Source organism: Apiospora kogelbergensis, assembly GCF_038363985.1.
Source record: "Apiospora kogelbergensis strain CBS 113332 chromosome Unknown utg000002l_segment0_segment0, whole genome shotgun sequence".
Lineage (NCBI taxonomy): Eukaryota > Fungi > Ascomycota > Sordariomycetes > Amphisphaeriales > Apiosporaceae > Apiospora > Apiospora kogelbergensis.
The window spans coordinates 3,895,091-3,918,266 of record NW_027117419.1 but is presented as its reverse complement, the minus strand read 5'-3'; the positions used below and the strand labels follow the sequence as shown (position 1 = coordinate 3,918,266).

At 54.2% G+C, this 23,176-nt stretch overlaps 9 protein-coding genes across 9 annotated transcripts; 3 read left to right on the top strand and 6 right to left on the bottom strand.

Moving 5' to 3' along the window:
- Positions 1-10: 10 nt before the first annotated feature.
- PG998_004197 (uncharacterized protein) lies at positions 11-1,612 on the bottom strand (the record flags this gene model as incomplete). Its single annotated transcript, XM_066871015.1, has 2 exons — positions 11-1,499; positions 1,563-1,612. The coding sequence occupies 2 exons, from the start codon at positions 1,610-1,612 to the stop codon at positions 11-13; spliced, it is 1,539 nt and encodes a 512-aa protein (XP_066734765.1).
- Positions 1,613-2,497: 885 nt separating this feature from the next.
- Positions 2,498-3,336, top strand: PG998_004196 (uncharacterized protein; the record flags this gene model as incomplete). Its single annotated transcript, XM_066871014.1, has 2 exons — positions 2,498-2,635; positions 2,767-3,336. The coding sequence occupies 2 exons, from the start codon at positions 2,498-2,500 to the stop codon at positions 3,334-3,336; spliced, it is 708 nt and encodes a 235-aa protein (XP_066734764.1).
- A 1,387-nt stretch (positions 3,337-4,723) lies between these two features.
- PG998_004195 (uncharacterized protein) lies at positions 4,724-6,019 on the top strand (the record flags this gene model as incomplete). The annotated part of the gene is made up of 1 exon (XM_066871013.1): positions 4,724-6,019. One exon carries the CDS (start codon positions 4,724-4,726, stop codon positions 6,017-6,019), a length of 1,296 nt encoding a protein of 431 aa, XP_066734763.1.
- Positions 6,020-7,725: 1,706 nt separating this feature from the next.
- Positions 7,726-9,217, top strand: PG998_004194 (carbohydrate esterase family 3 protein; the record flags this gene model as incomplete). The annotated part of the gene is made up of 2 exons (XM_066871012.1): positions 7,726-7,828; positions 7,983-9,217. The coding sequence occupies 2 exons, from the start codon at positions 7,726-7,728 to the stop codon at positions 9,215-9,217; spliced, it is 1,338 nt and encodes a 445-aa protein (XP_066734762.1).
- Positions 9,218-9,580: 363 nt separating this feature from the next.
- On the bottom strand, positions 9,581-10,660 carry PG998_004193 (uncharacterized protein; the record flags this gene model as incomplete). The annotated part of the gene is made up of 1 exon (XM_066871011.1): positions 9,581-10,660. The coding sequence occupies one exon, from the start codon at positions 10,658-10,660 to the stop codon at positions 9,581-9,583; it is 1,080 nt and encodes a 359-aa protein (XP_066734761.1).
- A 370-nt stretch (positions 10,661-11,030) lies between these two features.
- Positions 11,031-11,519, bottom strand: PG998_004192 (phenylalanine ammonia-lyase; the record flags this gene model as incomplete). The annotated part of the gene is made up of 1 exon (XM_066871010.1): positions 11,031-11,519. One exon carries the CDS (start codon positions 11,517-11,519, stop codon positions 11,031-11,033), a length of 489 nt encoding a protein of 162 aa, XP_066734760.1.
- A 42-nt stretch (positions 11,520-11,561) lies between these two features.
- PG998_004191 (rcorf11-like protein) lies at positions 11,562-13,265 on the bottom strand (the record flags this gene model as incomplete). The annotated part of the gene is made up of 1 exon (XM_066871009.1): positions 11,562-13,265. One exon carries the CDS (start codon positions 13,263-13,265, stop codon positions 11,562-11,564), a length of 1,704 nt encoding a protein of 567 aa, XP_066734759.1.
- Positions 13,266-16,616: 3,351 nt separating this feature from the next.
- PG998_004190 (uncharacterized protein) lies at positions 16,617-19,646 on the bottom strand (the record flags this gene model as incomplete). Its single annotated transcript, XM_066871008.1, has 2 exons — positions 16,617-18,288; positions 18,424-19,646. 2 exons carry the CDS (start codon positions 19,644-19,646, stop codon positions 16,617-16,619), a joined length of 2,895 nt encoding a protein of 964 aa, XP_066734758.1.
- Positions 19,647-20,764: 1,118 nt separating this feature from the next.
- On the bottom strand, positions 20,765-21,713 carry PG998_004189 (3' exoribonuclease; the record flags this gene model as incomplete). The annotated part of the gene is made up of 2 exons (XM_066871007.1): positions 20,765-21,519; positions 21,602-21,713. 2 exons carry the CDS (start codon positions 21,711-21,713, stop codon positions 20,765-20,767), a joined length of 867 nt encoding a protein of 288 aa, XP_066734757.1.
- Between the last annotated feature and the right edge of the window lie 1,463 nt (positions 21,714-23,176).

Here is a 23,176-nt window from a genome sequence, read left to right as displayed (position 1 = left end):
CCACGATGCGCTAGTTATCTCCCCGTATAATGATCCAATCCTTCACTATACCCATAGTGCCTTGGCTGTCGCGACGAAAAATGAAGGAGATTGGTCGCCGCTGCGTCTTCGGGCCCGATGGCAGAGTGAACGCCTGTGTATCGTCTTCTAGATAGAAATTCATAACGCGCTTCTCCTCGCTCGGCAGGGCTGGCTCATTCGTTGCGAACCTTTCCAGCAAGGGACCGATCGACTGGGAGGAAGTCCTTTCCATTCCATGCTCGAGCTCGATGATGCGCCAACAGACAGCCTCCATTGTCGCGGCATCCCATAATGCTTCTCCCTGGCTTGCTACTCTCTGGAGCAGGGCCAAGATCTCAAGCCGCAATCGAAGAAAACGGCATTTCAAGACGGCAAAGTGCAACATCGGCGAGAGTCCCTTTTCAGCAGGGGGGGCGGCTTTTTTCGAGTCCCCACAAGACTCTGTATAGTACGCTTCTTCTCTTGCCAGCTCTCTAATCCGCTCGAAGTGGCCTCGGTAATCATCGTATCTTGTCTCGTTCGAAGTCCGGGCTTTCTCGACCCATATATCGCAGACCAACCACCGCAGTTCTAGCACACGGCAAAGGCTCGGCTCCTCCACGACAACCAAAGATTTAGGCTGTCTTCGGATTGAAGATAGACCCGAGTACCATGTATCGAGATCTTGACGAAGATGTTGCCATTTAGCGAGCAGAGCCGCGTTTGGCTTGGACGTGGCAGCCAAACCCTGCCGGAACGGTTTAAACTCGCGACTTAGCCGGGCTGATCGCGACATGAGACTATCCATGGCTCCGGCTGCCTCGTTAATGCTCTTGAACCCATGGCAAGATATCAAATCACTTTTAACCACCAATGGATAGTCAGACAGAGTGGTACCCGAGAATGATGGGAACACGGTCAAATGACGAAACACGGCCAATAAGATCTTGGAGATATCCTTATCGGTTTTAGCATCCTTCAGTATATGCAAGCCATGCCGACAATGTTCAAAGGCGGCTGGGGAATTGTGGCGTAATAGTTCGATGCTACAGAAGAGGATGGATAGACACAAAACCGTGTGCGAATCGAGATGCTCCGTGGCAGCATGTTTCAAGGCATTGTTGTAGTACATAAAAGCGGCCCGTTGTTGGTGATCCGGGGTCGAGGGGCTGCGAAGCGCAGCAGCATCGGGCAATGAGGATTCGAAAAGCAGGCTGATGGCCAGGATGGCATCCCGAGCCGGGCCTTTTCGTTGCCTGGATAACTGCAACATGGTAGTTCTCCAGGCTGTGCCGGCAAACGGACCGGACAGAGCAGGTTCCACAACATCTCGGAAGAGATCTAGGCTGCGCGCCTCGGCTATGCTATTGCCCGAGGACAGCAGGCGGGACCACGAGATGGACCCAACCGGCACTGTCTGATAGCCAGCGCAATCCCGACCGGCCTTGCGGCATTTCAAGCAAACAGGTCTGGCTTCATCGCATTTCACTTTCCGGACTCTGAAAGGGTAAGTTATCTACCGGTGGAGGGTGGCAGGGGCGGGGGTGGTGGATGTGACTGACTTGCATGTTAGACAGCCCGTGCGGACCTTTTCATATCCAACACGCGACATTGGGCTCGACTCAGGACCGAATTAGACGACGAGTAAGCGTATAAGCGTGATGAAGCTCGATCAAGGGAGGAGAAGCAGAAGACTAGCCAGCCACATCTGCGGGGTATCACGGCCGTCAGCAAGGCCTCGTTGGTCACTTCGTATCCCGGTAAGCCGGCTTCAGTGGGGCAGTTCCGAAGATGCATTAGCGCCCTCTGAGGCATTCACATATCCCTCCTCATGTTCGTCAGTCGATCATGGCCCCGATCCCTTGTAACTGCGCAGGCCGCAAATCAACGATCCGGGCCAGCAGCCCCTATAGTGCTCCCCGTACGCTACGACGCAGATAATCACTGGTGCTGCAGCATGTGGGCATCTATTGAGGCCGGAGAGTCACCTCAAGTCATTGACTTTGGCATGGTGACGAACGAGTATATCACCGTGCCTTACTCGGGGATATGTCAGTCGAATCCGGAGGCGTGCCGATACTGAAGCTGCAAGTCCAGAAAGCCCTGCAAACTGTGTTTCTCTTTCAGGCTGAGTCTTCTGCCTCTCTCCTTTGGCTCCTTTTGCAGACGACCCTGCCAAGTCATCCACCCGGCAGATTGTCGCAAAACGGCGAAGTAAACAACAGTCGGTTCGTCGACCTGTACTACAACGAGGAAAACTTCTTTCAGGAGAAGTTCCTCGTCGCTGGAACCAAGCTCAACAACGTCACAATGGGATTGGAGTCGCATGGGTCTCTTCCAACATTGAATTTCGGGGGGAATGATAGATTCTGGGAACATGACCTTGTCCACCCAAATGGCTGACCAAGGTATTATCACGACCAACAGCTACAGTCTGGCAATGGATAGGAAAGGTACCACAGCCATCTCATACTCCTCCTTATCATGTTCCAACAACATGGCTCATAAAAATACTCTAGCGGGTTTCGCGGACTGCAATGGTACTCTCATCTTTGGCGGGATTGATACCAAAAAGTTTGCGGGCGAGCTGATCAGATTGAAGACCTTCAACATCGGATATGGTAAACGTAGGAAGGTTAATTTGGGGGTTGCCCTGACCTCTTTGAAAGGAGGCAGTCCGACAGGCAAGGACGAGCTACTCACCCAAGAGGCGCCACTATTCATGGACCCTTTTCCAGGCAATGACTAAATGGTACTCCCCAGCAGTCGGCAAGCACGATCTTCAAGGAAATCGGCGACGTGGATTCTAGGCCCGACAACGCCAATGACAGGATTCCTACCGTCCGGTGCGACAAGGCGAACCCAGACGCCTATCTAGCGCTCCAGCTACACGGGACGTTTGGGGCCGTCATCCGTGTCCCGCTGGCTGGCTACTTCGTGCCCCTCAACTACACCCTCGGCCTGCCCAAGAAGGGACCGGATTTCGACCCTCGCCACCACGGCGGTTTCTGTTCGCTCATGATACGCACTAACATCAGCCCCGACGGGCCGACAAGCAAAAACTGGCTTGTGGAGCTTGGAGAAACCTTCTTGCACAACGCCTACATGGTGTACAACTTCGAAAACCGCCAGATTGGCGTCGCGCCGGCCCGGTACTCCACCGAATTCAATATCGTTCCTTTCGCCAGTCGAGGGGCGAGCACCCCACTGTCTGCGCCGGGGCCTGCGATTGAGACTCCGGTGGCGTACAGTATCTCGTCCCAAACCTTTTCCGAATTCCCCGTGGCGAAGATTGAGACGTTACTCGCCGCTCCGTATACAAGCGTCAACTCTTGATCAGTTTGGACTGGGTGCCGGATTATCACTGAGGCTACTGGCCATCGTTTCCGGTGCAGTCTGGTTCTGGGTGGTCAAGCGTAAGAGGCCCAAGATACACAGATCTGAGCTCGAGGCCAGGGAACAGGACGGCGGTTGCTCGGACACCGCCTCGTCTTCGAGAGCGGAGCCCACCATCCCAGTTTTCAACGAGAATGACCGCGAGCCGAGATCCAAAAATGTCGTTCTCACCACAGGCCATCACATCAAAGCGCATATAAGATTGAAGCGATCATCCACCACGCAAGCAACTCGTTGAGATTGCGGAAAGGGGTGAGTATTGGTAATTAGGCATGTCGGAAAATGGCAAAAAAAATTACAAAAACATACAACACCGAGGATTCCCAGGTCGTCACCGACCCTAGTACTAATTCGGCTCTCTGCTGCTTATATATGGGAGAGCGGACGGGATCCCTAGTATTCAGCAGGATGTGGTCGTATGTGAAAGAATTGCATGTTGACAAGAATTATATTGAAAAGATATCATTGCTGATTTGATGCGTTCTGGATCAATGAGATGACCATCACTACCCTCCCTCCTTGGTGTCTCAATGCTGACAGAATGGAAATGGTTTCGGTCACCCCCTGGTCGGAGATCATGTGCTGTCCCGCAATGCAAGTATCGTATAGCAAGCAATAAGGTGATGATCAATCGATCAGTGAGAATGAATCTCGGGGTTCTCACAGAGGTTTGAGTCGCATTCGCATTCGGGTTGATATATCCAAGCGTGAGGCCGATGCACTATGAAGATTGTAGTCAATCCCGGCGATTCCGACAGTACTCTGCAAATGGTGGTTGTCCGTATTCCGTCAATTGGAGACGATAATGTGGATGACAAATAATTACAGGACGAGGTTGCACGGCAGTTCAGCCCAGATCGGCCCCGCGACAAGATCTTTCCCGTTCGGACGCCCTGTCACTCACATAACAAGGGACAGCTGGCAGAGCTCAGCATGAAAGCCCTCATGAAAAGTAACCATTCCGGGTCCGAATCTATTGGGGCCGTGTAGTTGAATGCTCGATAGCCCGGCTGGATCGTCGTGTTCAATTGGCGGCACAACGTCGCCGCGGATCATCCGTATTACGTTGTCAACCGGGACTTATGATGGCCGACGATGTCGCGCCTGTGTCGCGCATTGGGACAAAACGCGAAGCGCGAAGCAATGTGACCGCCATCATTTTATCCCTGAATCATTATGACGCCGATAGCAGTGATGAGGCACACAGGGCTTCACTACGGCCTTGGGGGTATATAAGGGGGTACAGCAGACGGCCAGATGCGCCCAGTTCAGGAAGACAAGCAGAGTAGAGATCTCGTTAGCATTGCACAACTCGAAACATACCATCATGTCATCCAATCCTTGTGACCCAGTCCTCATCATTGGGGGAGGCATCTCAGGGCTCTGCCTCGCCCAAGGCCTTAAGAAGCTCAACATCCCCTTCAAAGTCTTCGAACGCGATGTAGCGGCGGCCGGCCGAGCCCAAGGGTACCGCCTCCGACTGCTTGACGGTATCGGGGCTATGGAAAGAGTTGTTCCGCCACAGGTGTCGGCACTCTTCCATGCCACAACCGCAAACTTCGAGTTTGGCATACACAAGTACAATGCCATCACCGGGGAGACGCGATCTTTGACGAAATCTGAAGGCGCTGACCAAGCCCCTGAAGCCATACGGCCACACCTAGCCAGCAGTCCTGGTGCCGCAGGTAGTCCGCATGCCACCTCCACCCCCGCGGCATCGGTGGACAGGCGCGTGCTCCGAGATGTGCTGATGTTCGGCATCGGCGAGCATATCGTGCTTGGCAAGACGTATAGCCATTTCGAGATCGCGCACGACGAGGGTTGCGTCAGGGCGTACTTCACGGACGGATCGTCTGAGCGCGGGCGGCTCCTGGTTGGGGCGGACGGGAAGCGGTCGGCGGTGCGAAATCAACACGTGCCGGGCCACGTCATGCTCGACACCGGCTACGGTGGCTTCTACGGCAAGACGCCCCTGACGGCGGAGCTGCGCGACATCTTCACACGCAACGCCGATCTCAAAGGTCTCGTGGTGGTGTCGGACACCCAGACCCTGTCCACGCCGCTCCACATGCTGATGGAGGAAGAAACGTGGTCTCCAGAGGCGCGCAGCAATGAAGATGCCGTGGTACAAGTGCCCGAAGACTACATCTACTGGGTCCTGGTCTCGGCGAGGGCGAGCATGCCCTTTTCGGAAGAGGAACTCGCAGGCCGTGTGCGATGTGGTGATGCCGCGGTCCAGGCTACCCTCGACTTGACGAAAGACTGGACTGCCGAGCTGCGCGAGATCATCGCTGGCCAGGCACGGCAGGAGACGTCGTACATATCGGTCCACTCGGCGTCGCCAGACATGAAGGGGTGGGAGCCGTCACGCTACGTGGCCCTTGTGGGGGACGCGGTACACGGCATGGCACCTTTCGCTGCACTTGGGGCCAATACGGCACTGCGCGGCGTGCAGTTGCTTTACCGCGCAATCGAGCAGCACGGCGTGGAAGGGCTGACCGAGGACGTCATCGGACGGTTTGAGGCGGAGTTACGGGTATTGGCGGTGGAGAAGATTGAGCGCACTTTCGAGTCGGGTCGGGTTTTATACGGGTTGGGATCCCCAAGGAGTTCCAAGTGGTGAAGGCCTAGATAGTGTTATTCCTCTCTTCAATTGATGATGCACCTCAGACGTTGCATCTGGCTCACTGATCACAATGTCTTTTTGACGGTCTGGGGTATGCTGGGGAATCCCAGCCAGTGTCGGCTTCGCTCCTTCTTCCTCTGCAGAACAGATGCAGCCACTCGCTTGAGATGCAGCTAATGATTGATACTGGCTGAATTGGAATCGACATATGTTCACTCTGACCAGCGGCCCGAGACTTGCTGTTCCTTGGGGCTTTATTAAGGTTAGCGCCCGTTAGGACAGGACACTGGGACGACTGCTAGAGCATTCTCGATCGTCGGTCGTGTGTTTCTGGACATACATACTGGATGGATCAATCCACCGGCAAATGCAACCTCGATGGATGCTACGTTTTGGGAGAGAGGAACACTGCCGGCTTTATGTCTGTACTCTCTCTGTGTCCAAATCGTCTTGTACGACCAAAGTATTGCCCGATATGACGGGATAGATTGAGATCTGACTGCTGGTGGTCTGGTGGATCATTCCACGGCTTGCTGAGTGAGACGGCTCGGAGTTCGGGTCGTGCCCGCATTTGAGAAACCAGGGGTCATGCTGGGCGTCGCGGGCGTTGGGTTGTCTGGGCTGTCTTGGTGTGTGTCGCGCTGCAGGGTGCAGATGGTCCACTGCATAGGGTTCTCCAGGAGACACCCCTTTAGCGGCAAGTCCGTTCGTTATCTGCCATCCGCCATTTGCCATGCGACGCGCAGTACGACTACTAATAGAATTGCACATCATCGTCAGGGGCTGCTTATCGTATTGCTGACCCAGGCTTACCACACCACGCTAAGCAGGACGACGCTAACCATGCCGTCCATCCACACACACACATGGCCCCGAGTAGGCGGTTCGGAGATAAAAATATAGGGAAAAAAGCAGAGGGCGCGAATACGGCTGTAGAAATCGCCCCCTATGTGTTTCGGGAGGCCGCGTCAGCTTCCTCAATATGTCGTAGCGGTATTCCGGCGCAAACGTCGAAGGTTATCTTAGCGACTCATTGATATACGACTTGGCACGGCTAACACGGCACCGGATAGTGCAACCGTCATTGCCAAGCCCCAGCATTCCCTAGGGGCCCTAGAAGACCCAGAAGACCCAGAGAGCCCCAGACTGAGGTAAATTGACCCGGCCACTCGGCGTTACGTGCCATGTCCGTTGGGGAGAGTGAGTGGAAGAGGGAAGAGAGAGAGAGGGAGACGCGTGCGAAGTGAGTGAAGAGAGAAGCTGCCATCGTCATTCATTCAACTCTCGGCGTCCAAGCAAACATTCCTTATTGTCGTTCCGTGTCTTTGATTGGGGTGTTGTTGTGCTTGGAAAGTGTCAAAGTCGAAACCTGCCGCCCTTTTTTTTCCGATTCTTGTTTACTGCCCTGCGCTGCGCATAGTTCGTTCAGCTTCCTGTAGTGGCACCGCACGCAGCAGCAGCAGCTCTGACCCATGGCACCCGCCAGCTGCACCACCACGATCAGTTACCCCGTATCCAAGTAGCTCGCAGCTCGCAGCTCGCATACACACACTTCCGCACTTGACACACCCAACACGCTTTAGAGTTCACCATCCGTTCCTTTGTCATCCCGTATTTGATCTCCGTTGGGTTGGGAATATTTGCCTTCACCCCTCCGTTCACTTGTTCAGTTCAGTTCACGCAAGGCACCACCCACATTCAAGATGGCCGGCCTAGTCGAGAAGGTGCTCTCGATGCCTCTGCTGAACGTGATGCTCGCTCGGCGCCGGTTCCTGGTCATCTTCAGCTTGACGTCTCTTCTGCTCAGTGAGTACTTTCTGCCCCTCCGGATAGCCGGCACGTGAAGGGAAACCCCCGGGAAAACATTCGGAAAATATATGGGCACATTTGCTGACGTGCTGCCACCAAGTGCTAATGTTCTCGGGAGCCGGCAATGTTGACATGACACGCCTATCCGTAGGCGGTGCCAACCCTGAAGGAGCACCCGGCACCAGACCGAAGCCGGTTGCGCCCCCTATGAACCCTGATGTCCCCGTTCCCGCTCCTGCCGAACAGCCGGCCGCACCCGCTGCACCCGCCGCACCACCTCCGGAGAACGTACCTCAGCCTGCGGAGCCCCAGCCCCAGCCAGAGACACCAAGCCCGAACCCCGTGGACCCACAGCCGGCAGCCACTCCGCAGAGCCCGGAGCAGCAGCCCGACAACAAGCCGCACCTGCCCCCTGCTGCTGACCCACGCCCCTTTATCTCGTACCAGGGCTACAAGCGTCCCGGATACGACCTGCCGCTGACCCGAGCCATCCCCTTCCGCATCATGGCCATGGGCTCCCCCGCCGCGTTTGACCACGCCGCCAGCGAGGACGGCGGCGCCGACAACGACAACGGCTACCGCCTGGTCCTCCGCGAGCGGCTGACGAAGCTCGGCCACAAGGTCAACTACGTCGGCGACACCAAGCGCGGCAACATGATGGACGCCGAGGTCGTGGCCGCAGCCCCCGACAAGCCACGCACGGTCGCCGCCCTGCACGAGCTCGCGGGCCAGGTCGTGCCCGGCAGCAAGCCCAACGTGTACATCGTCAGCACGGGCGCCGAGGACGCGTTCCGACACCTCGACGTGGCGCGCTTCTACGTGCGCCTGGACGCCCTCGTCCGCTACCTCGTCGACGCCTCGCACCGGTCCACCGTCGTCCTCACCACGCTGCCCCTGCCCCACGACGGCGGCGAGCAGAACGGCGTGCGCGAGGAGACCGTCTACATCAACGACCAGATCCGCCGCCTCGTGGCCATCTACGGCAAGGAGCGCCAGCCCGTCGTCCTGGCGGACCTCCAAGGACCCGACGCGGCCCCGCCGAGCCCTCTGAATGGCGGTGGGGGAGAGCACGCCAAAGCCGCCGCGGCATCGGCCGCAGAGACGGCCGCGCTCAAGATCTTCGAAGCCCTTGTCGAGGCCGACGCGCAGGGCTACTTGCAACCGCCGGAGCAGGTCGAGGGGATCCCGGACGACGGCGACTGGGACGCCCGCACGACCAGCGAGGCCTTCCGGCAGTGGGAGGCCGACAAGGACAAGTACTACGCCCAGCAGAAGCAGAACGACGAGAACGAGATCAGCCACATGGAGGCCGAGCTCAAGAAGGCGAAGGGAGCCGGGGGAGACGGAGGGGTAGGAGGATCAGCGACGCCAGCTCCGTCTTCATGATGACAGCGACGAATTACGAACACGGTTTTTCTTCTTTCTTCCCGTTTTCCTTTGGCTTTCCGGTTTCGTTTGGGGGGATGATTTGGCATTTTCATTGGTGGTGAAGGATGAAAACGTGTTTCTGCTTGGTTTTTGCATTTGCGTGGCGTGTGCAACGACGCATTAGAATTCGAGAAAGAGATACCCACAGAGCATACGATAGAGAGGCAATAAGGCGAGTCTTGGCATCAAAAATACATGGACCGAATGTTCTTGATTACATCGGTATTACGATCGGTACTCTTGAAATTTCCAAATTTTAATTAAAAGACCCCTATGAGCCGGGTGGCTACCCTGAGCTACACCGGCAGACAACCAAGTAATCTACGTAGATTTAGACGTCATATCCCAGCTTGAGGTCATGGTTGTCGATGAGAGCCCGTCTGCATTCCCCTTCCAAATCCGGATCCCCCCTGCCTCCCGGATTACAAGGTCGTAAACGACCAGCACCCGCCAGATACTCTTCAGATATTCGGCCAAAGCCTCCCTGTCCTCTAGAATGTCCTTTGGGTTTTCGTGATCCCAGCCTAACTCGATCCGGTTGTAGAAAAAGTCCCAGTGGACCAGATTCTGGGAATCGCCATCATAAGTGCCAGCTACCGAGTTGAGCATTCTCTTGAAGCTCAACAGGTTCATATAATTCTTTTGACCAGGTATTTCGAGTCCATCCTCGTCTTTGGCTGGATTGCAGACGTCAGACCTGTTCTCCTGCATGGCCACCAGCAGATTGAGATACATATAGGACCGGACCGCCTCCTCAGCTACTCTGCTCACGCCAAAGTGGTGACCATGGTGCATATTGACGAACGAGCGGAGGTTCGAGCGAGTCGCCGGGTGGTTTGCTAAAAGGAGCATCGATTCCATTACGTGCTTTTTGAGACTTGCAGCTTCTGGAGCGGGCGATGCGGAGAGAGCCGGTGATGTTCCAGCTGCTTCCATCATCATGAGCTTCAAGGTATCGCCGTAGTCGATACGGGAGCCCAACAGCTCTTCCTTGCTCCATTCGGATACACTTTGGAGGTATGTATCGCCCCAGCAGAGGTGATTACGGAACCGGTCATCATCGCTTCCGTCAGATGGACCGAAGTAGCGATCGTTGAAGACTTCTGGGAACACTAGCCGTACTTCTTCAGATCCAGGCTGTCCTCCATTGGTGGCAGCTTTCACCCAGGACTCAGCGCGTCGCTGGTAGATGTCGCAAGAATCGAATTTGGCTCGCTCAGACTGCGAGAAATCCCGCACCCGCTGGGCAAAAGCGCGGCAAAAGTAGGCGATTTCCTTGGGCTCGCTCTCCTTCTGGATCAAAATGATTTCCTTGCGTTGGGGCTCAATGGTATGAGAAAATTTGTATTGGAAGAGAGAGCCGAGGGTGTTCCAAGGCAGTGCGTGAGCTTGATGTGCCATGGCTGTCGTTGGTGTTGCTTGCGGCTGAGGGCTGAGACAAGGTAAGATTTCCAATGGAGATTCGACATTCGTTGCCGGCGGTGCACGGATATATATAAATGCCCTGCCATGACTCACACCGTCTTTATGCAGCTACAGTATCTGCAACACTCCACAGCCCCTGACCGGACCTGTCTCCACCTTGCCTGGTATCATCAAAGCGTGATACCTATCCAAAGTTTGAGATTACTCTCTTATTTGATATCTACTAGCTCTTGGCCAACACAAATGCCTGCCAATATCCTACATATTCCATTTACGGTTCGTCCTAAATACATAGTGAAACATATTACCAGTGAATAGGCCAGGCACCAAAGGGAGAGCACTTGCCCTAATTCACCTCCGAGAGACACTCCGAGACCACCTCGTACAGCTTTCCAGACCTCATCGACTCGTAGACCCTGGTAACGTACATGCCCACACTAGGCTGTGTAGCCTCATCCCCCGTCTCGAGCTCCTCAACACCCGCAAGCACGTGTGCCTCGTCCAGGAACGGGACCTGCAGTTCCTCACAGACGAACACGTACATCTTCTTCGACGCGCCCCCGAGCAACATGGTCGTGTCTTCGTGTCGGACACCCCCAGCAGGGGTTGCCGCGTCGCCCTTCAGCAGTTCCAAGGCCCGCAGGTCCAGGGCCTGGCACAGCGCGACGAGGTGCGCCGCCGCCATCTGCGCCAGCACGTCGGCCGCCGTCAGCGTGTAGCGGGCGCTGACCAGGGCCATGCTGTTGAGCCCCTGGTTGCCCATCTCGGTCGTCATGACGTGGGTGCCCACGGGGTTGGCCAGGAACCCGAGCTCGCTGACCAGGGCCGCGATCATGATGTCGACGCCCTTGAAGAGGAAGGAGCGCGCGGGCCCGTCCTAGGGAGCACACAGGTTGGGCGGTAGACCGCGCGACGTGGCCGGGTTGATAAGCTCGGTACACTGTGCGAAGAGCATTCGGCCCAAGGCTTGCAGATCCTGCCGCAGCTTCTCGACCGCCGAGGTCACGGCCCTCGCCTGGAAGTTGCCGCCGTGGTGGATGCGCCCGCCCGGCACCGAGGCGTCGATCAAGGGGTTGTCCGTCACGCTGTTGAGCTCGATGGTGATCTGCGAGAAGGTCAGTTGCAAGTTCTCAAGGACCGGTCCGATCCATTGCGACGCCGTGCGGATCGAATACCGATCTTGCGCCAGCTCGCCGGCGTTCTTGGTCAAATGGGACGTGGCCAGCTTCGAGCCCGACAGGAAGGAGTAGATATTCCGCGCGCTATCAACCTGCCCGGGATGGGGACGCATTCTACCGATGAAGGGATGGAACGAGTCGGCGCTTCCGGTCAGTGCCTCGACGCTCATCGCGGTGAGTACCTGACAAAACGCGGCCAGATTCATGGTCTCGTGTAGGGCGAGAGCGGCCACCCCCGCGGAAACGGCGGTTCCGTTCACGATGGCGAGACCCTCCTTCGGGGCAATGGTGATAGGGGAGATTGATGCATTTGCCAGTGCCACGTCGGCTCGGGCCGGTCTTCGCTCGTCACTCAAGTTTGTGCTTGTTCGTGGCCCTGAAAAGGCCATGGCCGACGGCTTGCCTTGCATGACGGCACCGACGTAGCTGAGCGGGCTGAGGTCCCCAGAGGCCGAGATGGAACCTCGCAGTGGAATGCAGGGCACCACATCCTTGTTCAGGAGATCCACAAGGGAGTCGGCTACGGTCACCCGGATCCCGGACGCGCCCCCGGCTAACGAGTTGAGCCGGACAAGCATAGCCGCCCGGGCCCACGACTCCGGCATGCACGTCGCTGTCATCGGATTGTCGAGTGGTAGGATTATGTGCGGTGTTTGTCGTTTGTGTGTTCTTGTCTCCAATAGCTCATGGGTCTCGACAGTTGCTGTGAGCTCGTCGATGGGCATTGTAGTGCCATTGGTCCACGGCCTGGCATCGATAATAGGAGAGGCTTCAATCTCCTGAAAGAGGCTCTCTCCCCCAGACCACGAGAATGCATTTCGGAAACTATCCAATTCCTCATCTTCAATCGCCTTTTCTTCTCCGTGCAATGGGATGTTCTGGTAGGACTTGAAGGTTTCGTCTGGGGACGTAAGGCCACTCTCCATGATAATGGTATCGTAACTGGTGCTGGTGCTGACTCCGCTGCTAGCGCTATTGCCGGATTCACTGCTGGTGTCGTTTCCAACGTCTTCGATTATGAGGGTCTCATCCGGGGTTGCCAGGGTCTTGTCTCCAGGACGAATGAAGCCATCTCCCATAGACAAGACACCACACATCTGCATGCTGAATAAGGTCTGCTGAAGCCCCAATGTATCGGCAGACCGCGCATCGGCGCTTCCACCGAACCCCGTGTTGACGCCGTAGATGACATGCCCTTGTCTCAGCTTGTCGAGGACGATATCGCTGCAACGTGAGATGGCCTCATTCGCCTCAGGGGTGAGCTTGACCTGCGCAAGGTGCCGGGACACCGCCACCACGTCGGCTACCGAGAGGTCGTAGCTACTGATAGAGACAGCATCGTCATTGTCGGCTAGACGACGCGAATGCGTGAGAAACAGCTCGGTAAAACTGGAGGAGAACATCTTGGCTCTTGGAAAAGGATGTTTCTCGGGGCCGCTTTAGGATCGACGTTACCGTTGACTCGTTCAACATTGAAGGGGACTGCCTCGAGCCGTCCTCGGGTCCAAGCCCTTTATAGATACCCCATTTAGTGCACCTGGTCAAATCTGGACTGGCTCGAGCCCGTTACCAGCCTGAAGGAGAAAGTGACTAACGGCAAGGTTTCAGCACATGGCTCGAAACTTTTCGTCCACGGTTGTGATATCCCTCCCGACCGTCACTTGACTCGTCGATCCTACTCGGGTGGAGAACCTACTATTCCATCGAAATTTGTCAGATTCTCTCGCACCGGGATCAAAACTCCCTGCACCCTGTTCGAGTCAAGCAAGCCCGATTGTCTGGACGGATTGGGAGTTGAAAGGATACTGCCTTACTTAGCCCTGAACGCCACAGGTTTCGAGGAATGTCAGCTTTCTACTAAGATCCCGGCATGTAAGTAGGGGGGTGTAGACCATCTCAAGTCTAGATCAAGATGTAAGGGATGTCATCACGGATCTGGAGTAACGCACCTTGGCAGAGGTTTTGCTACGTCTACTGTGTCCATTGGGGTCACTGAACAACTGTACTGACTCTAAATCAGTTGTCAAGACCCCCCGCATGACATGACATTATCACGCTCGTTGAAACTCCTATCAAATCCATTGAAGTTCATCGTCAGTACTTGCACTGCGCTAGATTCACCTTAGAGATCAGAAACCTACGATATTGCCATTCATAGTTTTGGCAGTATAGTTGGTAACAGGGTGCAAGGATGGTGTTTCGTTGCAGAATTTCATCTGAAGATAGGAGGAGCCCCGATCTACAAGTTTATGCCCCGCAAGTCGCCAGATGTTGCCAAACACAGTGAATTTGGCACGGTAGAGACAACATGTGTATCACGGGTCTCCTTGGCAGACTCTCTCAAACTGGTCAACTTCAGCCGGGCCTGCTTGGCTTGATGTAAGGAAATAAACGGGGTTGCACACTTGAGTAAGTTACCTTGGCATGTTAGCACTTTCTTCCCCGACCCTTCGCAATGTGACAAGGTAGGAAAACTCCACCTTGGCAGCATCACAGAACCAACGGCTTCTGCAACGGCGACGCGAAACGACCCAGTGGGCAGCGTAGCTAGCCTTCGATGGTAGTAGCTTTAACCTACGCCTCCCTTTACTTCCATTGAATCTCCTTTGCTTCTTGTCTAGCCTCACACGAAAGGATTCACCACTTAGGGCAAAAAGTGTGTCCTGGCATATACTATTTATAGACGAGTTAGCTATGGCAATATGGGCGCCCTACTTCTGACAAAGTCTCCGAAAACTATGTCAAGAATGTAGAAATACCGTGCTTGCATCAAAAATATTGTATTCAAAGAACTACGGCCGAACAATTGGACGAGCACCGTGGGGTGGCGGTAACGGTGCTCCGAGCACAGATCAGATTCGGCATTGCAGTAGGATTATGTGAATATGCATGGAGTTTAGCATGTACATGCATGAACATGTTGCGCCCTGAGCTCCGACCTTGCCGCAGGGATAGACACGCCTCCCTGTCGCGATTCCTTCTAGCGCCGCCAGCGGGGTTTCCACAAGGAAGATGTGGGAGGGGGCTCCGTGTGCCAATAGATCCCCCCTCTTCCCTTGGGACAAAGGGCTGACCGAAATTGGTGGCGACAGCTTGAAGTCCTAAGTTCATCCATCAACTGACTGGCTGCAGCCTTCCCCAAGAGGGGATTCTAGTCAGCGATGGGATGTATAAGGGGCTAGACCCAGTAGCAGGAATGGCAGACGGTCGTTGATTGGACACCAATACATTGGGTTGGTGGATGTATGAAGGGCTACTAACGTGCAAAGTCCAGCGATCTGTTCGTGAGGTAAGGGGAAGCCCTCATTTTGACACTTTACTATCTCAGGGGCAAGACGCCCGAAATGGAGTATTATCTCGGCAGATACCGAATTTGGGAAGGGAGAAGGCACAACCGGACTTCATTCACCCGCTACTAGACAGTGAGAAGTACCCGCGAGGAGGCCACTGGAAGCCACTGCTCATCCTGGCGATTCTCCTCGTTGTGCTGCTCCTCAACACGGGCAGCCGCGAAGGATGTTGACCAACTCGATGCTCTTATCGACGAGCTCCTGAAACATGACTACGGGTTCATCATCTTCTCCATCGTGTAGAAAGTGATTTCGACCCAGCTCCATAAGGGAGAAAGTATCACCACGCCTGGAAATCGATTATAGCTCCAGAAAGGGGTTCAGGGGCTAGAGGACTGACGAGCGGTTCTTCATTACGCGGTTAAAGCAGCCTCCAGCGCCTTTTATCATGACGTACCTTGGAAATTGGAACACGCGTTCGAAATCTTTTTCGGATTACAGAAGCGTCTGAATGGCTTCCAATGACTGCGCGTAGCGTTTTGAAAGAGGAACGTACAGCATTTTGATAGGATATACCGAAGGAAAAAACGTTCATCAGTCAAGACCCACGAAAAGAAGTGATAGCAACACATCAAACGATTGTAATGGAAATTAATTATACGTTCTTCTATTGGATGACGCTCATTAGCGATATATCATTACATGTGCAATTGCGATGTTAGGACGCCAGCATGAATGGGAATAGCATCTGATAGATTTGTTCAGGAAAGTCACGATCTCAAAACCTGAGCTAGAATTTACAGTAGCAACTGAGACGACGCGCAACTTCTAGTGGTAATGCTTCTTCAATTCTGACACATACACATCATAGTTTGCATTACGAGGTAATCTGGCTGCATTGCAACGGGTGTTTGGCAGATGCGGAATAAATCCAACGTTTGCTAGAGCTGTCGAACACCAGATCACATCCAGCCCACCTACAAACCTTTGCATGTGCATCGGAGAGAAAACACCAGCTGCACTAGCAATTCAATGCAGGACACGCATGTTAGAAAAACAGCAGTCTATTGTGTCCCCTAAGCCCGCTTTACGAAACTGAGATGTGACGTGACAGGTGCAATGCTACTGCTGTACTTGACCGACGTCGTGTTGCATGTACAATGGAAAATGCAATGAGTAAATACAAACCACCCCCAGTCGCTGTGCGTTGCCTTCCAAGCAGAAAATGTCGAAAAAAACACAAGAATCAATAGCACTTGAATATGTGCAAGCATGCCCTTTCCTAGTAAACGCCCAACTGATGATACGAAGAACAGACAGACATGACCAAGGGATCGCAGAACAGCGACGAGGTATTGGCATCTGAAGCAAACCACTTTCCTGGCCAGTCATTGACTTGCTCAGTCTCAAGGCACGTAGATCCTCGAGAAGCTGATGACATCCCGCCGGCAACAGACGCACTTGTCAAAGTTGTTCATAGCTAAAGAGACGCGGCATTCGTCGCACAGGCTCAGACAGCGGCAAGGCCAGACGATGACGGTGCGGGGGGGCGCTGTGGCAGACAACGCACTGCGGTCCGCTGTCGCCAAGACCGGCCCACGAGCCTGTGTTCTCAAACTCCTGGTCCAGCTGCGGCTGCTGGCCCGCTTCCTGGGATGACGCTCTCTGGAAGCGCCGCGAGATGATAAGCTGCTCGAGTAGCTCGGCTTCCTCGTCGGGCGTGAGCTTCTGGTTTGTCCGACGTGCCCCCGGAATAGACGTGAGCAGTCGAGTACGGGCTGAAGTCTGCTGGCGGGCATATTGCGAACGCGTCATGGCTCGGTCACTGCTTAGGTGCGCCGCGAGCGTATGGGCTTCTTGCCGATCCTCGGGGGATTGGGGATGTAGAAGCCGAGCCAACTTGTCCATAGGCAGTGGCTCGTCGAACGGTGTCGACTCGCGAGAGGCAAGAGGCGATGTCTGCGTGGGTGTTCGCTGACCGTCATCAAGATAGTCATCGTCGTCCTCCCAAGGATTCCGGTCTTCGTCAGGGTCCACTTCACTTCCAGCGACGCTGTAAAGCATGCTAGTGGTGTCCCAGTTGTCAGCGTCCTCTGCCGGCTCCCACTCGCCACTCGTATCTGTCGAGCCCCAGAGCCCGCCTCGCGTCCATGCGGAGTAGATATAGCTATCTATTTCCTTTTCCGGGAAGCTGGATGTCTCGGGGGCGTTCCTTAGCCGTTCAAGGATTTCAGCTTCAACATCGACTTTCTCGTCATTACGAAGAGACGAAGTTCCACTTCGACCGCTTGCGCGGGCATATGTGCTCACATCCCCAGTGGGTCTCTCGTCCTGTTTTCCTGTGTTGTGGAGGCGCGTCAACCAGACCAATAGGCCGGGTTGAGCTGTGATGCCAACTCGGGCCAGCGCTTTGAGCGCAATCAATGCCATCCAGCGCAAAACCAAACGCCAAATATTCACCAGGAACTCCAATGCCAGCAGCCACCGTGAACTGCGCTCAGCTGCACCAACACCATCCCTCGCACGCTTGTCTCCCACCTTGGACTTAGGCAACTTCTGCGCTGCTCTTTCCCTTGCATACCCGCTCGATGCTCCAATCTCGTTGTCCTTGATGGGCACAAGGCTGATGGTGCCTCCCAGGTCATATGGCGTGTCACCCATATTTGGGCCAGTCCACTGCATCCGGAACTTTTCCAGTTCCCTGAACCTTTGCTCCTCTAACCATGTGTGCTGCTTCAAGCTGACTCCTCGATCTTCGTTGAGATAGACCGCTTCGCTGGCCATTGTGATGATACTGAAACCTGTTCGGAGAAGAGCAGTGTAAAAGTCCATCTCCCATGATATACGAATATCAGAGAACGAAATGTTGGCTTGCATATTATTGTGAGCATTCATCAGCCGCTGGCGGAAAGACAAGCGCTCTGCGGCTTCTGTGCCAGCTGGCGGCGCGAGGGCCGAAAGAGTAAGAGCCAGAGCGTATATGATGGAGCACATCAATATGCCTGCAAAAACCAACACGTGAGGTATAAACCCAATAATACAGACCGTGGGAAACCTGAAAAGCCCCATGCTAGCTGGGTCGTCAAATGAAAAGCGGTAGGCCTCTATCACGATACTTGTCATAAAACCAAGAGCCCTGTAGACCGTTATTAGTTTACATGACTTCCAAAAGATCAACCCCGTGGAACTGTGGTGGTTATTGGGTAGAGTCAAGCCAGTGGTGACTAAAAGCCCATGTGCAGGTGCATATAATGAACATGGGAAGGCTTACCAGAATCCGGTACTAATGAGACGAAACTTGCCCTGGAGATTAAATATACCCAGAAGATGGCTTGTAACATGGCCCATGGAGGACAAGAATGCCACAAAGAGCACCTCCGGGGCAGTATTGACTCGTCTCATAATCATTGACCTTGAAATCGCAATGTTCGGGCCAGAACTTTGCTGGAAAGTGACGTTCGAAGAAGTCGAACCGCCGAAGAGACCCCATCCTAGTTGGTTACTGATGGCAGCATCAGCCTCTGCGAACGCAAGCGAATGCTCGAAAAGGGTCATGCCCGTCTCGACTGCCACTGCTCTTCCTTGAACGGCACACGAGATCGTCTCTACGAAATGGCTGAGGCAGAGGGTGCCGAAGAGAGGCCACAGCAGTAGCAATGACCCTTGCAGTTCCGCCGGGTAGACGGACTCGCTCTTGGGTACCATGTTGACAGCCCGACAGGATTCTATGTCCGCGGCGCCGAGCAGTAGTGTCGAGCTGACGCTGTGAAGGTATCCCCCAGCATATGCAAACATAAGATCCGAGCTCTTGGTACTATTCCCCCAGCGCATTTCGGCAAAGTCGGGGGAGGTCTGGCATTGTATCGATTGTAGGAGGTCTATCGCTTGGTAGAGGAACAGGGCGATCGGTAGGAATCGGAGCAGTATTCGTATCGGCCAGTGCAGGCGCAATCGGCGTCGGGAAGCCGCGAAGATGTGAGTTCTGTTAAGAACGATGGCCATGGCAACGCAGCAGAGTGCCCATTTGCTCGTCATGTAGCTGATAATGCTGCCCAGTCCCTTAGTACTCTCAGCACTGAATCGCGATGCGAACGCCGCGGGATCTTGATGCATTTCCTCGTCCATGACCGCACCGGCGGCGGATGCCGCGGCCGCCGCAGCCTCGTGTATGGTGGAAGACGCCATGCTCTGGATGGTCTCGGTCGCACCGTGGAAGTAGTTGGCGGCCACTGTCGCATCGGGGACCATTTGTCGTCCGAAAGTCGCGTGGCCACTGCCGTCGACTCCGGGGGCAGCGGCGGCGTCGTGGAGGGACATGATGGAGCCTATCTTAGTGAGCATGCGAGGTCCCGCTAGGAGCAGGTCTTCGAAGGACGGTGCATAGCGTGTAATGTTCAGGTGCTGCGCTGTCCAGTAGGTGAAGTTGGACCACGGCCAGGCACTGGAATTGTCGAAAGCAGTAGGCGATGGCACACCGGCGACTGGCAACGCCATGCTGCTGTGCTGGCTGAGCAGCGTTCCGGTGTCTGACATGTGCCGAGGTGGCCGACGGACGACAGCAGGGGTCACGCGTGTTCGGAATGGCAGGAATGCTATGCAGGTCGCGACTGGTATGGGACATGCATCGTCGCCTCAAAAGGCGTGACAAAAAGAGGCGGACTCTGTTGGTCCTGTTTGCCCGCTATCGCCGCGAATGGTGTCTGGCAAGTTGCATCTATTTCTTTACAGGGAGGAAGGAATTACGTTGCTCCAAAGTAGTAAGTAGTAGGGTAGCATGTCATGGTTCAGGAGGGAGCTGATGGTGGGCTGACTGCGCCGATACAGGTGCATTAGCTTTCGCCGGCCCGAGCTCCGTTCAACTTTCAGGCCTCCCCAAACAGCACTGCACCGGCTTTAAGGTAATCATAACTACTGTTTCAAACACAGCTACAGTAACGGTCTGCATGGGTGTTTCACTTGGCCATGCGTATTATGGTTATTATTATTAAATTGTTACTGCTCCGAACCGGATCCGAACACCGTTATCGAGACATGATTGGATGGCGTATTAGTGAGGGAACTGGGCGGTTGTGACATTATATTTGGCTGGGTTTGCTACATCTGGAACCTGACCTACAAGTTGCACTCGTGCGTGTCAGAGACAGATAAACCGGTGTACGATGAAAAATGGCTTGTATTGAAGTATCAATTACCTCGGTAGCTTCGCGGTAAAGGATGACTACATTGGAGGAGTGACATCCAATATATTCTCGAGATACATACTATGTCAACGTTGGGTATTACCTCAAAGCAACGCAAATCCGGCTCATCCACATCTGCATTTCCTATCCGAGGGCATGGGGTATTGCGACATTCAGTCTTTTTTTCGACCAATCTGCCCGCTGGATGGCAGAAATGACCGCTTGCCTTTGGTGTCAGCCGCCACGAGTAGCAGCTTTTACAGTTCAATGGGCAGCCAACATCTGGCTAATGGTATCTGGATTGCCAGAACCTACCATTCCTAGGCATTTCGGAGCGTCCTTATATGGCTCTTGCCGAAGGGCGGCTGCTCGTTTATCTCTCGGTGATACGGCCAAGGGCATTGATCCGCAATAATATCGGGATTCCCGAGCTCAGGAAATTCCTTGACCTTTTCTCACGGTCTCGTTCAACTCCTGGACAATGACACGATTGGCACACCGGCAAGCCACCAGACTCTTCTCCATGAGCTTGTTGTAGATCATCATGTCCGCTCCGGGCAGCTGACCTTTGAACCACATGTTTGTAATCTCATCTCTGGTCGGTAGGTAGGCAACACAGCAAGCAGCAAGAATACTGCCGTGCTCTGCAACGATGGGGTCCATGACGATAGTGGGAGGCGTCTTGTCGTCCTTGCAAACGAGGGCCGCTACTCCGCCAGCAACGGTGTCGACACAGTCTATGCCTGCATCTGCAATGGCAGCGGACGCAACAGTAATGCAACCGCTGAGTACGTTCATCATGTCCCAGCCTTCGTCATCCTTTTGGCTCTCGGGGGAATCACGGTCCTGGTCACCCTCCACGACAGTAACGATGATATCGACACCACTTTTAGGCCACCGATCGGCGATGATAGCTCCACGAAGGGCAGTCTCCAGGTGAACGCCAAGATCCCTCTCGCTCGAGTCTCGAAGGTAACCGCGCCTCTGCCTCGTTGCGAATGGTGCGTACTTGACATGTGTGGTGAGGATGATGTGGGGTGAGAAAGGCGCCGATCTTGGAAGCGCCCTGGGGCCATGGACGGTACAGGACAGCTTCAGGCTGGTGTTTCCAGGTCTCTTCGGATTGGGGTTCTCGAGCTCAAGGTAGGCGGATCCGGATGCCGAAGGAGTGATTCCTGTCTTCAGGACTGCAACATACGGTCAGCCATGCTCTTCACCATTAAGTCGACCACCAGCGTTTGCTGCTGGAACAAAACTCCCTGAACATACAAATCTTTCGGATGGCATCTTGATCCTTAGCGGAAATTGGATCGGCAGGCTTGTCGAATATCGGAGGCGTCGTAGCCCCGACTGGGCCGTTTATGCGTCTTCGGTCGGCCATGTTTGTTTGGTGTTGCTTCGAAAGTGAGCTCTGAACTGAAGCATAAGCATCGCAATCGCCAAAACCCAAATCCCAAAAATTCAATCCACCCCAAATTCCATTCCGTCACGGGTGGACTGCGCGCGCGACCTGCAGTTAGCAGCTGCTTGCCTTACCCCACCACGGAATTCAGTCCATCCAGCCAGCTTATGCACGGACTCCACTATCCTACTCGCCCGCGACTACTTTTTGAATTTTTTCTGACCGCGAACACGCTTCTTCCTTTGATTCCTCCCATCTTCCCTCTTCAACCCATTCCCTCTCAGCCTGCACCAAACGAACGAAGCATGCCCAACCAGCGCCAGCCCGACTCCCACCAGTCTACCATTTGAATGTGCTTCAAAGAATATGGATGCCACAGGAAATGCTCAGGCTGACATGATCGACCAGCATTATCTTGGGGACCAGGCGCTGAAATGGCGGCTGTGTGGGCTCGACGCTTAATGGCTGGCTGGGCTGCTCCTGTTGCGTTGGGGATTGTGCTGGGAGAAGTCTGGGCTTGATGGGATTTGTCGGAAAAGATCCGAATCTGCAACATCTACCATGTTGGCGATTTGCACTACTGAGTAAGTTCCCGCTGCCACTTCCCATTGCCGGCCTATCCCCCTCATCTGCTATTGATGATCTCCATACCACAGTTCTTCGCGATTCTGATGAGCGATCCTGAACAAACATGCACTACCATCTGAAGCATTACCAAGCCTTTTCAAATGTCATGATTGTCTTGACCTGTCGAGCTAACTTGGAATCAGCCACTCTAGATTATCCTGAAGCGAACTATCTATCGACAGCGAACAACTCCCAATTCGACTAACACCACCTACACCGTAAGTGTTATGCACCTGCTTTTCTGTTCACTCCCTACAATGTCAATGATGAGATCTTATATTTCAGTTCTGCTTCTGAACAAGAATGAAGATACCCCAATACCAAATGTCTACTCTCTGATTTTAAAACAACATCAATTTTACTTGACACATCTGCCTTACTTTCCAGTACTGGTTGCTAACATGTCGAAGACATCTAGGTTCTCATTACGCAAAACTTTGAAAGATCGTGATTTTTGTTTTGGTAAGCGCACCCGCGTCTCCCTTACCTTTCCCTACCACATTTTATGATGAAAACTGTTCATCCATTCAACTATATCACGACGAGCCGAGTTGGTCCTTCCGTACCCGAGACATCCCTTCGGGGTTGTTGATGATGGGTTGTGGAGTTGCTCATTACGTAATTCCGCTCTAGTGTTTTTGATAGTCGTGTTCCGTCTTGGGGCGTGACTATCGAGAGCCGGCTCCCGTGAATGAGTAAACTGGTTTCCTGATTTAATGTCCTGATCGTCACATTTGTAATGTTCCGTGTATGTTTGGATGCATGGCGCTGACAAGTCGATAATAGATTTTCCGTACTTTCCCAGCCCAGCGGCA